The sequence below is a fragment of the Rattus norvegicus genome, chromosome 2 (genome assembly GCF_021556685.1).
Source record: "Rattus norvegicus strain SHRSP/BbbUtx chromosome 2, alternate assembly SHRSP_T2T, whole genome shotgun sequence".
Classification (NCBI taxonomy): Eukaryota; Metazoa; Chordata; class Mammalia; order Rodentia; family Muridae; genus Rattus; species Rattus norvegicus.
In genome coordinates, this window is record NC_141535.1 from 94,051,214 (window position 1) to 94,068,305 (window position 17,092).

Below are 17,092 nucleotides of genomic sequence, written 5' to 3' on the forward strand. Positions count from 1 at the left end.
TCCCACCAACAATGGAGGAGTGTTCCTCTTTCTCCACATCCTCGACAGCATCTGCTGTCACCTGAGTTTTTGATCTTAGCCATTCTCACTGGCGTGAGGTGAAATCTCAGGGTTGTTTTGATTTGCATTTCCCTTATGACTAAAGATGTTGAACATTTCTTTAGGTGTTTCTCAGCCATTCGGCATTCCTCAGCTGTGAATTCTTTGTTTAGCTCTGAACCCCATTTTTTAATAGGGTTATTTGTCTCCCTGCGGTCTAACTTCTTGAGTTCTTTGTATATTTTGGATATAAGGCCTCTATCTGTTGTAGGATTGGTAAAGATCTTTCCCCAATCGGTTGGTGTTTTGTCCTAACCACAGTATCCTTTGCCTTAAAGAAGCTTTGCAGTTTTATGAGATCCCATTTGTCGATTCTTGATCTTAGAGCATAAGCCATTGGTGTTTTGTTCAGGAAATTTTTTCCAGTGCCCATGTGTTCCAGATGCTTCCCTAGTTTTTCTTCTATTAGTTTGAGTGTATCTGGTTTGATGTGGAGGTCCTTGATCCACTTGGACTTAAGCTTTGTAAAGGGTGATAAGCATGGATCGATCTGCATTCTTCTACATGTTGACCTCCAGTTGAACCAGCACCATTTGCTGAAAATGCTATCTTTTTTCCATTTGATGGTTTTGGCTCCTTTGTCAAAAATCAAGTGCCCATAGGTGTGTGGGTTCATTTCTGGGTCTTCAATTCTGTTCCACTGGTCTATCTGTCTGTCTCTGTACCAATACCATGCAGTTTTTATCACTATTGCTCTGTAATACTGCTTGAGTTCAGGGATAGTGATTCCCCCTGAAGTCCTTTTATTGTTGAGGATAATTTTAGCTATCCTGGGTTTTTTGTTATTCCAGATGAATTTGCAAATTGTTCTTTCTAACTCTTTGAAGAATTGGATTGGTATTTTGATGGGGATTGCATTGAATCTGTAGATCGCTTTTGGTAAAATGGCCATTTTTACTATATTAATCCTGCCAATCCATGAGCATGGGAGATCTTTCCATCTTCTGAGGACTTCTTCAATTTCTTTCTTCAGAGTCTTGAAGTTCTTATTGTACAAATCTTTTACTTGCTTGGTTAAAGTCACACCGAGGTACTTTATATTATTTGGGTCTATTATGAAGGGTGTCGTTTCCCTAATTTCTTTCTCGGCTTGTTTCTCTTTTGTGTAGAGGAAGGCAACTGATTTATTTGAGTTAATTTTATACCCAGCCACTTTGCTGAAGTTGTCTATCAGCTTTAGTAGTTCTCTGGTGGAACTTTTGGGATCACTTAAATATACTATCATATCATCTGCAAATAGTGATATTTTGACTTCTTCTTTTCCGATCTGTATCCCCTTGACCTCCTTTTGTTGTCTGATTGCTCTGGCTAGAACTTCAAGAACTATATTGAATAAGTAGGGAGAGAGTGGGCAGCCTTGTCTAGTCCCTGATTTTAGTGGGATTGCTTCAAGTTTCTCTCCATTTAGTTTAATGTTAGCAACTGGTTTGCTGTATATGGCTTTTACTATGTTTAGGTATGGGCCTTGAATTCCTATTCTTTCCAGGACTTTTATCATGAAGGGGTGTTGAATTTTGTTAAATGCTTTCTCAGCATCTAATGAAATGATCATGTGGTTCTGTTCTTTCAGTTTGTTTATATAATGGATCACGTTGATGGTTTTCCGTATATTAAACCAACCCTGCGTGCCTGGGATGAAGCCTACTTGATCATGGTGGATGATTGTTTTGATGTGCTCTTGGATTCGGTTTGCCAGAATTTTATTGAGTATTTTTGCGTCGATATTCATAAGGGAAATTGGTCTGAAGTTCTCTTTCTTTTTTGTGTCTTTGTGTGGTTTAGGTATAATAGTAATTGTGGCTTCATAGAAGGAATTCGGTAGTGATCCATCTGTTTCAATTTTGTGGAATAGTTTGGATAATGTTGGTACGAGGTCTTCTATGATGGTCTGATAGAATTCTGCACTAAACCCATCTGGACCTGGGCTCTTTTTGGTTGGCAGACCTTTAATGACTGCTTCTATTTCCTTAGGAGTTATGGGGTTGTTTAACTGGTTTATCTGTTCCTGATTTAACTTCGGTACCTGGTATCTGTCTAGGAAATTGTCCATTTCCTGCAGATTTTCAAGTTTTGTTGAATATAGGCTTTTATAGTAAGATCTGATGATTTTTTGAATTTCCTCTGAATCTGTAGTTATGTCTCCTTTTCATTTCTGATTTTGTTAATTTGGATACACTCTCTGTGTCCTCTCGTTAGTCTGGCTAAGGGTTTATCTATCTTGTTGATTTTCTCAAAGAACCAACTTTTGGTTCTGTTGATTCTTCCTATGGTCCTTTTTGTTTCTACTTGGTTGATTTCAGCTCTGAGTTTGATTATTTCCTGCCTTCTACTCCTCCTGGGTGTATTTGCTTCTTTTTGTTCTAGAGCTTTTAGGTGTGCTGTCAAGCTGCTGACATATGCTCTTTCCTGTTTCTTTCTGCAGGCACTCAGCGCTATGAGTTTTCCTCTTAGCACAGCTTTCATTGTGTCCCATAAGTTTGGGTATGTTGTACCTTCATTTTCATTAAATTCTAAGAAGTCTTTAATTTCTTTCTTTATTTCTTCCTTCACCAGGTTATCATTGAGTAGAGCATTGTTCAATTTCCACGTATATGTGGGCATTCTTCCCTTATTGTTATTGAAGACCAGTTTTAGGCCGTGGTGGTCTGATAGCACGCATGGGATTATTTCTATCTTTCTGTACCTGTTGAGGCCCGTTTTTTGACCAATTATATGGTCAATTTTGGAGAAAGTACCAAGAGGAGCTGAGAAGAAGGTATATCCTTTTGCTTTAGGGTAGAATGTTCTATAAATATTTGTTAAGTCCATTTGGCTCATGACTTCTCTTAGTCTGTCTACGTCTCTATTTAATTTCTCTTTCCATGATCTGTCCATTGATGAGAGGGGGGTGTTGAAGTCTCCTACTATTATTGTGTGAGGTGCAATGTGTGTTTTGAGCTTTAGTAAGGATTCTTTTACGTATGTAGGTGCCCTTGTATTTGGGGCATTGATATTTAGGATTGAGACTTCATCTTGGTGGATTTTTCCTTTGATGAATATGAGGTGTCCTTCCTTATCTTTTTTGATGAATTTTAGTTGAAAATTGATTTTATTTGATATTGGAATGGCTACTCCAGCTTGCTTCTTCTGACCATTTGCTTGGAAAGTTGTTTTCCAGCCTTTCACTCTGAGGTAGTGTCTGTCTTTGTCTCTGAGGTGTGTTTCCTGTAGGCAGCAGAATGCAGGGTCCTCGTTGCGTATCCAGTTTGTTAATCTATGTCTTTTTATTGGGGAGTTGAGGCCATTGATGTTGAGAGATATTAAGGAATAGTGATTATGGCTTCCTGTTATATTCATATTTGGATGTGAGGTTATGTTTGTGTGCTTTTCTTCTCTTTGTTTTGTTGCCAAGACGACTAGTTTCTTGTTTCTTCTAGGGTATAGCTTGCCTCCTTATGTTGGGCTTTACCATTTATTATCCTTTGTAGTGCTGGATTTGTAGAAAGGTATTGTGTAAATTTGGTTTTGTCATGGAATATCTTGGTTTCTCCATCTATGTTAATTGAGAGTTTTGCAGGATACAGTAACCTGGGCTGGCATTTGTGTTCTTTTAGGGTCTGTATGACATCTGTCCAGGATCTTCTGACTTTCATAGTTTCTGGCGAAAAATCTGGTGTAATTCTGATAGGTCCGCCTTTATATGTTACTTGACCTTTTTCTCTTACTGCTTTTAATATTCTTTCTTTATTTTGTGCGTTTGGTGTTTTGACTATTATGTGATGGGAGGTGTTTCTTTTCTGGTCCAATCTATTTGGAGTTCTGTAGGCTTCTTGTATGCCTATGGGTATCTCTTTTTCTAGGTTAGGGAAGTTTTCTTCTATGATTTTGTTGAAGATATTTACTGGTCCTTTGAGCTGGGAGTCCTCACTCTCTTCTATACCTATTATCCTTAGGTTTGATCTTCTCATTGAGTCCTGGATATCCTGTATGTTTTAGACCAGTAGCTTTTTTTCGCTTTACATTATCTTTGACAGTTGAGTCAATGATTTCTATGGAATCTTCTGCTCCTGAGATTCTCTCTTCCATCTCTTGTATTCTGTTGGTGAAGCTCGTATCTACAGCTCCTTGTCTCTTCTTTTGGTTTTCTATATCCAGGGTTGTTTCCATGTGTTCTTCCTTGATTGCTTCTATTTCTATTTTTAATTACTTCAACTGTTTGATTGTGTTTTTCTGGAATTCTTTCAGGGATTTTTGTGACTCCTCTCTATGGGCTTCATCTTGTTTATTTATGTTTTCCTGGAATTCTTTCAGGGATTTTTGCGATTCCTCTCTGTAGGCTTCTACTTGTTCTCTAAGGGAGTTCTTCACGTCTTTCTTGAAGTCCTCCAGCATCATGATTAAATATGATTTTGAAACTAGATCTTGCTTTTCTGGTGTGTTTGGGTATTCCGTGTTTGCTTTGGTGGGAGAATTGGGCTCCAATGATGCCATGTAGTCTTGGTTTCTGTTGCTTGGGTTCCTGCGCTTGCCTCTCGCCATCAGATTATCTCTAGTGTTACTTTGTTCTGCTATTTCTGACAGTGGCTAGACTGTCCTATAAGCCTGTGTGTCAGGAGTGGTGTAGACCTGGTTTTCCTCTCTTTCAGTCAGCTATGGGGACAGAGTGTTCTGCTTTCGGGCGTGTAGTTTTTCCTCTTTACAGGTCTTCAGCTGTTCCTGTGGGCCTGTGTCTTGAGTTCACCAGGCAGGTCATTTGCAGCAGAAAAGTTGGTCTTACCTGTGGTCCCAAGGCTCAAGTTTGCTCTCAGGGTGCTGCCCTCTAGCTCTCTGCGGCGGCAGCAGCCAGGAAGATCTGCGCTGCCGTTTCCAGGAGTTTCAGTGCACCAGGGTTCCAGATGGCGTTTGGTGGTTTCCTCTGGCGTCAGAGATGTGTGCAGAGTGCAGTCTCTTCTGGTTTCCCAGACGTGTCTGCCTCTCTTTAGGTTTAGCTCTCCCTCCCATGGGAGTTGGGTGCAGAGAACTGTTTATCCGGTCTGTCCTTTCAGGTTCCGGCGGTGTCTCAGGTACAGGGGTCCTACCGCTCCTGGGCCCTCTCCCACGGGAACCCAGAGGCCGTATACAGTTTCCTCTTGGGCCAGGGATGTGGGCAGGGGTGGGCAGTGTTGGTGGTCTCTTCCGCTCTGCAGCCTCAGGAGTGCCCACCTGACCAGGCGGTGAGGTCTCTCTCCCACGGCGTCTGGGAGCAGAGAGCTGCTGCGGGCCAGGATCCTTGGGTTTGGGACTCCCGGTTAACCGGTTGCTGTATTTTCTTAATTATTATTGTTAACTTATTCGTGTGTCTGTTTTAAAAATTAATTAAATTTGTTTATTAATAAATAAAATTTAAATTAAATAATTTAATTTAAAAATTATATTTAAATAATGTGATTTTTAAAAGTATAGTACAGTTACAATTTGGTGCTATCTGCAGTATTAAGTGTGTGCTGGGGATTCTTGGAATGCATCCCCCATTAGTGTAGGGGCTTCTATATCAGTACTTAGTGTCTGTCTTTTTGCTTAATCTATTTTTTGTTTTTACTTATGTGTGTGTGTAAATGTCTATGGGTGTCTGTGAAGGTCAGAAGAGGACATGGGGTTCATAATGGAGCTGGAGTTACAAGTGGTTGTGACACTTCTGACATAGATCTGGGAATTGAGCTCTGTCCCCTGGAGGAGCACCAGGCAAGCACTCTTACCTGCTAGGCGTTTCCCAGGTTCTTCCCATGTCTGTCCTATCCTTGGTTAGCCTGGCTAGAGTCTTATCAACACTTTTTTTTAAAGGAACAATGCTTGCTTGTGATCACTTTTTTAAATTGACATCTTGTTTTCAATTTTACTGTTTTCTGCTCTAATTTTAATGTTTTCCTTTGTTTACTATAGATTTAGCTGATGTCAGAGCCTTGGGCAGTCAGACACGGATGTCAGTCCTACAACATTCAAGCATGTTTCCACTGCATGGCACACCATTTGCTAAGTTCTGCTTTCATTTTAAACTACTTCAAAGTACTTTTATAGTTCTCTTGAGAGTTCTGCTTTGTCTTTTGCGTGTAGTTTACTATCCAAATCCAAGGTAATTTTGAACTCTCTTTTAGTTTAACTCTGCTGTGGCCTGAGATCAAATACCATATGCTTACTTCTTCTTCCGCCATCCTTCTCTCCCTTCCTTCCTCTCCTCTGAGCCCTTCTCCTTTCTTTCTTTCTGTGTGTGGTGCTGGAGTTCATTTCTAGGGCCTTGCAAGTGCCCTACACTCCCAGCTGAGTACCATTTTAAATGTGAGTGTTTATGGTCTGGAAGTTGGTCTAACCTGGTGACTATTCCACATGAGCTTGCAAAGAATACTATCCCCCTGCTGTGGGATGAAATCCTGTAATTTATATTCAGTTGTGTGTTGGGTGCTGAGCTCAGACATGTCCTCATCATTTTCTAGTCGTGGTTGGGTTGGAATCTCTGGTTGTATCATGACTTTACCCAGCTGCCCTGTGGTTCTGCCGGCTTCGTCTCATCTTTGACTTTCGTTGTTGTTAGGTCTGCTGCTACTCTGCTGTCTGGAGAGGACTGTTGCATTATCTTAGAGAATTGACTGTTGTGTCATTAATGAACGTGTTGCTCATGAACAGGCTGTTACCTGTTAAATTGTGAAGAATAAGAGAAATAGTAGTTACTTGTTATATGCTCACTCTTTTTACAGTGTTCTCCTCATTTTTATTTACTCCAAGTTTCTGACCTGCACAAATTCCCTCCTCTAAAGAATTTCTCTGAACCTTTATTGGAAGGCCTGCGGTGATGTGCTCCCTCTGCTGCTGCTATCATCATGTTCCGCATGCTCCCCCGTCCTAGCAAACATACCTGCAGCGATACTATTCTGCTTAATGGGTAAAATCAAAGAGGTGCTGAATCTATAAGAAATTTTAATTACTTTTTAAAACTTAGTTTCTAGGAATACCTATCTATAGGTGCTGTTTGAGTGACTTACCTATAGCCACCTCCAGAGGAGTTCTAGAGGCTCTTGAGGCATTGGACAGAAGCAGAGGCACAGTAAACTCCCAAGAAGTAGGAGTGACCCGAGCAGAGAACGGAGGTTTAAAAGCTCAAACAGCAGTACTGAGTGGAGGGTTAGGGCTTTTATGCCACACAGCTTGGGCTTTTTAGGCTTTCTTGCTTAGCATGTGTGCTCTCCTTAATTGTTATATGTAGTTCTGCATAGAACTTCATGCATCCTGTGTCACTTTAGCATTGTAAGTCTCCACCCCGAGGTGTGTGTCCTAATGAGTCAGGTCACCTGCAGAGGCTGGAGTGCTTTCGTAACTGCACCAGTGGTTCCAGCCAGTTCTGGTTGCCTTCCACTGGGGTTTCTAGCCTTCCTCTTTGCCTGCAGGTTTTTCTCATGGTTTAATTTGTAATATTGGGTAAAATCTTCCTACCGAACTGAGTTTCCTACTCTACTGCCTTAATATTCATCTGCTAAGCAAAATAGTTGAACTAGTACATGTTCTTGTTTCTTTAAGCACTAGTAACCTTTGATTTAAATCTACATATTAAGTGTCCTCATAAACATGATATTGTAGTTATATGTTGTGGTGGTTTGACTATGCTTGGCTCATGTGAAGTGGCACTATTAGGAAGTGTGGCCTTATTGGATAAGTGTGTCACTGTATATGAGGGCTTTGAGGGCTTCTAGTGCTCATGCTTCCCCCCAGCACAGAAGAGAGACTTTCCTCCTGGCTGCCTTTAAATCAAGATGTAGAATTTTCAGCTCCTGAGTTCAAGGCCAGCCTAGTACCGAGCAAGTTCCAAGTAGAGAAAAGCTTAGGTCCAAGTGTGGTAGTATGTACCTTTGATCCCAGCATTCAGGAGACAGAGCTATGCAGATCTCTGAGTTCAAGGTCTGTCTACAGAGCAAGTTCCAGTACAGCCAAGCTTAGACAGTGAAGGAATTGGAAAACAGAAATCCGGTGATGGTATAATAGAACAAGGGGGACCATGTTCTAGCACCAGCAAGCAGCAGAACTCAGCAGCTTTGGTCATGTGACTCTGGCTTTAGAGTCAGGAATAGAAGCGGGTGCTGATTAGCTGGAGCTAAGAAATTAGTGATGATTAAGAAGAGACCAGCATAACTGAGGTGAAATCTTCTGGGAGGTGTTTTCTCAGAGCACACAGAAGCTGTGTTCCAGAGATAGCCAAGGTCATACCTTGTGCTGCAGCTGTACTTAGTGTAAGAATCACTCAAGTGGAACTGGTTTTGAAGACATGAAGGGACCATGGAGAGCTTCTGAGGCTTGGCACTGTGAGAGGCCAGGGAAGGCCATTGGTGAAGGTGCAGCCTCATTTGTAGTTGACAACCCAGGACTGAAGGGGTCAGGAAAAGAAGTTGAGGCTTGGCACCATGAAGAGAGCCTATGAGAGGCTATTGGTGAAGTCTGGTTACAGGGAAAACCCCAGTGTATTGGAGATGTCAGCGTCATGGGATGATCACCAAGACCAGTAGCAGCAGTGGAGTGGAGTCAACCAGAGTGCTACAGAGGGCAGAGCTGGAGAAATGACCCAAGCTCTTTGGAAGAGTGCAGAGGATCATATGTGGATCCCAGACATTGGAACAAGAAGCTGTGAAGCTGAAATTGCCTTGGAGACCCCAAAATGTTAGAGATGCCAGAGCTACGGGATACCTTCTGAGGAAAGCTGCTAACAGGGAGTGGAGATGATCAAGAGAAAGAAGTGTGCTGTAGTCCTCAAAACTGAAAGGAGTGGGCGTCAGACATGAAGATGCAGAGTTTGGAGTTCGTCCAGCTGGCTTTTGGTCTTTGGTTTAGTATTTCCTCACTATGATGTTTTGGAATGATAATGTATATTCTGTGATGTTAGAAGTATGTGATCTGCTGTTTGATTTTGATTTTATAAGGGATTGCAGTTAATTGATTACATGAATCTCAGAAGAGACTTTGAACTTTGGACTTTTAACATTGCTGAGACTGCTATAGACTATGGGGGCTTTTGAAGTTGGACTAAATGTATTTTGCATTACGCTATGGCCCCCATAGATTCATGTGTTTGAACAAGCCTATGGGGGCCAGGGAGTGGAATGTGGTGATTTGTGTATGTTTGACCCATGGAAAGTGGCTCTGTTAGGAGGTGTGGCCTTATTGGAATAGGTATGGCTTAGTTGGAGAAGTGTGTCACTGTGTAGGCAGGCTTTAATGGCTTCTAGTGCTTAAGTTTCCCCCAGTGCAGAATTCCTGGCTGCCTGCAGAATGGAGTCTTTTCCTGGCTACCTTTGAATCAAGATGCAGAACTCTCACTCCTCCAGCACCGTGTCTGCCTGGACGCTTCCATGCTTCCTGCCATGATGATGATGGACAAACCTGTAAGACTGCAAGCCAGCCCTAATTAAATATCTTCCTTTATAAGAGTTGCCTTGATCATGGTGTCTCTTCACAGCAATGAAACTCTAAAAAGACCGTAAGCCAGCTCCAAATAAATATCTTTCTTTATAAGAGTTGCCTTGGTCATGGTGTCTCTTCACAGTAATGAAACCCTGAGACCCATGTAAACTATATATGTATTATTAAAGTGAGACATATTTTTGTGTTCTAGAGTTTTTACTATAAATAATGCGAAGAAAAATAGTTCTCGCCTAAAGCTATTGCATTTAGTACCTAGTATAATTTTGGGGATTTGTGGCTGAATACTATCACTAGACACGACTGTTTGTATTAATAGGCATAGAAGTATATGCAGTATTTCCATAAGCTGTTAATTAGACATCCAGCATTCTTTGAAATTTTATGTGAGTTTATGTACTAAAACTCAAATGTATAAAACTAACTTCCTCCCTTTCGCTGGTGTACCTTGCATGCTGCTGGCAAAACTTTCTTACCAATTCAATGTTATCATTGTGTTGATTAAAATCTCTTTTGACTCCCAACTTCTTATAGATTTTAAGCCACTGGTCCTGCCATTTTTATCTGATTATCTAGAATGACATCCAGAGGTCAATGAGTGATGATGAACATCCTATTTGAGAACAAACGTAGGTGTTAACCTAGGAGTCTTAGCTACCGTAAAATCTGTCACTCATTGAAAACACATTTGTGGTAAAATGTGGTAAAAACAAAGGTAGCAGAAAAGAAAGAAATATTTAATTTCCATTTGATTAAAAATATTATACCTTTAGAGAAATGCACAATGGAATAAATATTTTAAAACAGATTTATTGAAAATCTCAAGGGAATTGATTTTATTTTCACCTATTTGTACGCACACACACACACACACACACACACACACCACACACACCACACACACACACACCACACACACACACACACCACACACACACACACACACACACACACACACACACACACACATGCACGTACCCAAGCAGGCCTGTCACAGCTTGGTAACTTGCTGGCACTCTCTGACTAAGTGGATTTCAGGAATTGAACTCAGGTCTCAGCTTCTCAGCACGTGCCCTTACCCACTGAGCCATCTTGCTAGCCCAAAGGAATCCAAACAGTCAAACTCTGTTTTCTAAACCTGAGGAAGAAGTGCTACTTGCTGCCATACTGAGGTTAGCCCGCCTGGGGTTGTGAAGGAGATTTGTGTAGTTAGGAATAGGCCCTAAGTAGATGTTTAAGTTCTGGGTCTTCTTGTTTTACTTGGACTATGGAGCTAATGAGTCAGGGGAAGGAAAAGTAAAAGAAGAAAACCCTGGTAGAGATCAGCACAGACGTGGAGCAGGGGAAGTGAGGGGTGTGGGTGATGACCCTTCAGGCTTTAAGCACTGTCACACCCCACATTGATATTTCTCTGGTCTTTCTAGGTGCTCTGACAGTGACTTGGCAGCTGTGGGTGGTTTTAGTGGCTTCAAACAGAGGATCATAGTGGCTGCCGTGGTGCTTCTTCCCCATGGCTTATTTGGTGGGACTCTGCTCTGTTTCTAGAGTGAAGTTCAGGGAAAGGTGGTGTTGAGTCTCTAGGACAGTGGTTCTCAACCTGTCAGTTACAACCTCTTGTGTGTGTGAGGTCAACCTTTCACAGTGGTTGCCTAAGCCACCAGATACACAGATATTTATATTATGCTTCACAACAGTAGCAGGAGTGTGGTCATTAAGTAGCAATGAGAATAATTTATGGTTGAGGAGCTGTGTTAAAGGGTCATACCATTAGCAAGATTGAGGAGGCCACTGTTCTAGGAGGTGCTCTTCCCTTGTCTGTATGCAGGACCTGCTTTTTAAGGTACTTTTCTGGGGACCTTTAATATACTCTGAGGAGTTACAAGTTGGTGGCATGTGCTCTGGCCACCTGGTGTAGCAGATCTACACGTACAGCCTTGGTTCACACTCACCTTTATATTAAGAAGTCCTTCCTGGTATGTTACTTCCCACTATAATAGATCATCTCTACCCACTGCCAGCCTCCCCAACCCTCCCTCCACCCCTCACCACCACCACTTTAACAGTGTCAGTCAACTATTTTCCTCAGAAAATTATGACCCTTGAGCCAAATTCAACACCTAGGCATGTCTCAAGTGTGTATGAAATGAAGTTGGTTTGATTTCTTCAACATGTATGCATTTTTCAAAGGCTGGGTTGTGGCTCTTGCCACCAGAGTGTTATCTCATTCTCCTAGGGACCCTCACAGGGCTAAGCGATTGAGTTTGTAATCCTCGGAGCAACATTAAAATTGTTAGAAATGTAATTGTGGAATTGAAGATATATGCTACTAAACGATTAATAATCCTTGAATCATTCATAATTCAAGGTGTAAGCAGGTAGACAGTGAGATCAAATTGTTAATATTCCTCTATGATTCACTCTCACAAATAGAAAATTTGTATTTCTTTTGTATCAACATCTATACATACATCCCATATTCAAATTAAAAGTGACTAGAAAACACATTCGTAGTCACAGATTTCTGAAGAATAGCTGAACAACAACTGTAAGAATAAGAAAATACTTTTATAACATCCTGTGTGGCATTTTACGTCAGAAAAAAAGAAGGAAGACAAACTGGATCTGTTTAAAATTATTCTATAACAAGAACTCATGTTCACATTGGTGACTGTGATGAAAGCCTTGGTCCTTTCGACCTGAATAGCCACTCACTCACTTTGAGTGAGACACTCTGCACTAGGCTTTTTTGCAGATGGTCAGTTCTGGGAGTGAGGTCAGTGTGCTCTCCTTGTGTGTGCTTCAAGAGTCCAGCTTCTGACAGTACCATGCACATCCCTGCTCCCCTCGGCCCTGTGCTTTCGAGAGTCATTGTGGTATCCTATCTCCTCTGCCTTTCCTCTGGTTCTTCTGTGAGAAGGAAAGGGAGGAGGAGGAAACAAAAGAGTATAACTTACAAATGTCTTTTGGAGCAAACTTCCACTTTTGGTTTTGAATTAATTCAGCACAGTGTGAGTGTACAGCAGATTGGTTTTGTGAGGTTTCCTATTTAAGTCCTTGTTAAACTTACTCTCGAATTTTTATGAATTTTATGAGTATAAATATTTCTTTTTATATTTAGGAGTCTCCAAAACCTGTGGAATCCTTTGCCTCCATGCTGAGACACTCTCCACTGACACAGATGGGGCCTGCCAAGGACAAACTGGTCATTGGGCGGATCTTTCACATCGTGGAGGATGATCTCTACATAGATTTTGGTGGCAAGTTTCACTGTGTATGTAAAAGACCAGACGTGGATGGCGAGTAAGTAGAATCGTTTCCAAGTGACTTTAAAGTGATCATAGGATAGGGAAGTGACTGTGTAAGTTGCTTGATCTCTAGTCATTAGGTCCAAAGTTCCAACTGTGGGCACCCACAGAAAGCCAGGTGTGGCTCCATGCTCTTGTAATCCCGTGCAGGGAGGCAGAGACGGCTGGCCCTAGGGCTCACTGGCAGGCAGCATAGCCTGCTAGGGAGCTTGAGGCTAATAAAAGACGGTCTCAAAAAGAATACAAGGTAGACAGTGGTGGCACACACCTCTAATCCCAGCCCTTGTGATCTCTGAGTTTGAGGTTAGCATGATAAACAGAGAGAGTTCAGGCAGCCAGAGCTACAAAGAAACCCTGTCTTGAGAAACCAAAAAAAAAAAAAAAAAAGGAAAAAAAAATGTTGATTTTGGTCTCCATACACAGTACACACGTGAATGCATATCTTTACCAGGCATGTGCCTATGTGTGCATGCATAGTATTCATAAAGATTGATTTACCTCAAAGGGTTTTTGTTCCTTGATAATTTCATATATACATATGGTACATTTTGATTCCTCTTACCTCCCTCCTATCCCTAGTAAGATGCTTTCCCTCCAATCAGACCCCTTTCCAGGTTGATGAATTTTGGTTTGGTTGTGTGACTCATTTAGTTTAACCAGGCCCATCTATCTTTGTGACCAATGGACTTCACTACTTTGAGGGCCCAGTGCGGACAGATGAAATCTTAGGGAGGAGCAGGTGTGAACATATGTCCCCTAAAGCTGTCCCTCAGATATCCAAGACTTCTGTGGGCAGAAGCAGACCACTTTTTATTAATAGATGGTATGTCGGTAATGTTAAGACGAAATACATTTCATTTCATACAAAGAAGGCCTCTTGTCATCTTCTGTCATCTTACTGCCAGGGAGGCGGCCTCGGTGGAGTGAGTGGTCTGCTCTTTCTCCAGGTTGACCTGCTGTGGCAAAGTGAACATGAACGCCATAGAAATCGTTTTGCTGAGGTACCTCTCAGGGGACCCTTCCCTAGTCAGTCAAGTTTACTGTAACTTCCAAATACCTGGGTCCTTTTCCAGGCACTGTCTTCTTATGCTGCCCTCACTGTCCTGGAACTTATGGCAATCCTCCTGCTTCTGCCTCCTGAGTGCTCTCCGTGTGTACTACCACATCTAGTACTTTATCTATAAGGATAGAATTTTGTTAATGTTTTGTTAATCTTTTTCTATAGGTAATTCTTTATGAATATTGGTTGATCTTATTTAGTTAAAGTTTTACATGTTATATGTCATTTTCTTAAGCATGTTTCAAAATGCCTTCAAAGTGGTTTGAATAGAAAGTTTTAGATATGATTCTCGTTCTTTATTTGCTGAATTGCAAATTTTAAGTGTGGTATTTAAGATTTGATATTTCTCTTATGTGGACTATAGTATGTCTTGAATTTTCTTTATAGTGAGGCTTTAAATGGTTAAGTGTTGAATCTGTTGCAATATTTATTAAATCTTAGGATTTCATTTAGAACTGTCCACATACCACATGAGCACACATTCTTAAGGAGTGACTGTGCACGGCCTACCTCCATCTGTTCTCCAAAGGGAGGAGCTGCGCATACAGAATCTCTAGTTCTTAGAGCAGTTGCTGTTTTCACTCCCCCTCCCTCCCGCCCTTCTTCCTTTATTCCCTTGCACTCTCTCTCCCTCCATCCCTCCCTTCCTTCTCTCCCTGCCTCCCTCCTTCACTCTTTCCTTCCTTCTTTCTATATTTAAGATTGTTAAAGGTGTGCATGTCTTGATCCCATAGCTGCCTGCAGTAGCTGTCTTTGAGCTCCTGCTTTCACAAACTATGCGTCCAGTATCCAGTTACTACCTACAGAAATACATACTTCACTTCCAAAGTACTTACAAAATGAATGGATTTATGAATGAAGATTGAGAACAGGGTGGTGCAAGGGTTGTTGTGTTCATTTGTGTATTCAAATATTCACAGTACTTACTGGACCTCTTCAGTGAGCCAGGCACTATTGATAGAGCTGGGGAAAAACACCATTCTCTATCCTTGTGAAATAAAGACTCTATCTAATGGGGGTGGTAGATAGTAAATAAGCATATAAACTAGATATAAATTAGCTTAACATAGCACTAACTCTACAAGTGGAAAGGGACATTGTGACAAAGTGCAACAGTCAGAGAAGACCTTTGCTCACAGCCTGTGCTGATGTAAAAGTGAGATGCCCTCAGAGGACCTTGTTGAAAATGATACGCAGATGCTGAAGCTTCAATTCTGTGCCCAATTCTGTGGACTGAAGTGATACATTTGTCAGTGTGCCCACGGAGTACTTCAGTTACTACTTAACCTGGAGAGCTTGGAGATTTTCTTCTGCTACCTACAATACATGACATGTTTTTAAAGAGAGAACCTAGGTTAGGATGTTCTTTGTCTGGCTTATATTGTATCATGAGGCTTTCTACTGTCCACAGAGTACTTATTAAATCTCTTAATTTGCATGTGTAGAATTGTGTGGGTTCTTCCTGAAAGTCTTCAGATTAGTAATGGTCTACAAAGTGTCTGTCACTTTGAAAGTACTGCAGGAAGGTGTAAGGCCTGTACAGTTACTGTTTCAGCCATCTTTCATTCCTATTTGTTTGCAAAACATGTGGGTGGGAGCTTACAAACAACCGTTAACCAGACCTTTGTCACTGTCACAGGAGCAGGCAGTAATGAGGTCCAGCTTGACAGTGCCTCACCTCTGAAGAGCCTGGATGTTGAGATCCTGTAGCTTGCCTCAGAGTTGTGGGTTTGACAGGTCTTTGCAGAAGAACTCTATGGGCAGACCATCAGACCTCTGGGGGGGCCAGATTCAGGGTGCCTGGCTCTCCTGTTAGGACACATTCGAGTCACTGCAAATAGGTCATACATATTTATTTAGTATAAATAAATCCTGATCCCTTCTTTTCTTTTAATATTTGAGAGAATCATGGGGGTTTTTTGTTGTTGTTGTTGTTTGTTTGTTTTGTTTTTCTGTTGGTTTGTTTTAGTTTTAGTTTTTGTTTTGTTTTGTTTTTGTTTTTACCTTTATTTAGACAGCCCCAAGCTGGGTATCACCTGTCCCCATGCTGGCATGTACTTGTTAGGCAAGCATTGTACCCGTAAGACGCCTCCCTAGCCTTCATTCAGATGTTTGTGCACATTCTAATTTAGGATAATTTAAGAATGGGAAGATACAGTTAAAGATAACAGAAATCTAGTTAAATGTAAATTTACATATATTTTTAGTTTATCCTTATTTTAGTAAACATATTCAATGGTATTTGGAGTCCGTTTGGTTACCTCAGTATTTCCATGAGCCTAGCAGCCTTTTATAAGCTCCAAAGTATTTATTTGGGCTCTCGTCTTGTTTCTTAAGACAGGGTCTCAACTGTAGCCCATGTTGGCCATGATTTAGACAAAGCCATGATCTTTCTGTGCTCCTTCTTTCTCAGCCTCCCAAATTCTGGGGTGACAGATGTATGCCACCAAACCTGCACTTAGTGTTTTTGTTTTAATATTTATGTATAGATTATATTTTAAATAAATAGTTTCCAATCTTGGCACCAAAAAGTCCTCAACTTTTGCAGAAGGTTTTCTAGGGTTATATGGGAATAGGGAAGCTAAGAAAGGAGTGTCTGGCACTCAGCAGGTCTGAGCTGTCCTCTGGAGGGTACGTGCTGAGCACACAGAGCCTTGCCAGTCCCGTAATCCTTTGCCTGTTTGGTTGTGTGGCTGGTTTATTAAGTAGCTCAGGTTGACCTTGAACTCACAGCCATCTTTTATGCCTTAGCCTTGAAGTGCTGAGATTACAGGCATGAGTCACTATGCCCAGTCGTGAAAGCTAATTTTAATGTTTTTGCAAGACTCCAGAGTTTGATTTTTCTAAAGAACAGGTTAAGCAAGAATATTTGAAGGTTGAAAATCAAAGCCAGGAGTGACAGTACCTACCCATAATTCAGCACTTGGAGCACTGAGGCAGAAGATGAAGGTCAGTGTGGTGTACATAGTAAGTGTCAGACCAACCTGGGGCACAGAGGAAGACCTTTTCTGAAAGGTCTCTGTCTGTCTGTCTGTCTCTGTCTCTGTTTGCCTGCTTCTCTCTCTCTCTCTCTCTCTCTCTCTCTTTCTCTCTCTCTCTCTCTCTCTCTCTCTCTCTCTCTCTCACACACACACACACACACACACACACACACAGATGAATAAAAAATTATAAAATTTGAAGGTACTGCTTTGCAGGTATCTTTCCATGTGGT

At 41.4% G+C, this 17,092-nt stretch overlaps 1 protein-coding gene across 2 annotated transcripts in view; it reads left to right on the forward strand.

The window, feature by feature from the left end:
• The window catches only part of Mrps28 (mitochondrial ribosomal protein S28), a 130,611-nt gene that overhangs the window by 22,555 nt on the left and 90,964 nt on the right, over nt 1-17,092 (forward strand). The window contains exons 1-2 of one of the 2 annotated variants that reach the window (XM_087634373.1): nt 5,574-9,476; nt 12,632-12,813. In XM_087634373.1, coding sequence (XP_087490499.1) covers nt 9,444-9,476; nt 12,632-12,813 — 215 coding nt within the window. In that variant the 5' untranslated portion in view covers nt 5,574-9,443. Of the gene's footprint in view, nt 1-5,573; nt 9,477-12,631; nt 12,814-17,092 lie in introns of those variants that run through there. The other variant, NM_001412947.1, reaches the window with a different exon arrangement.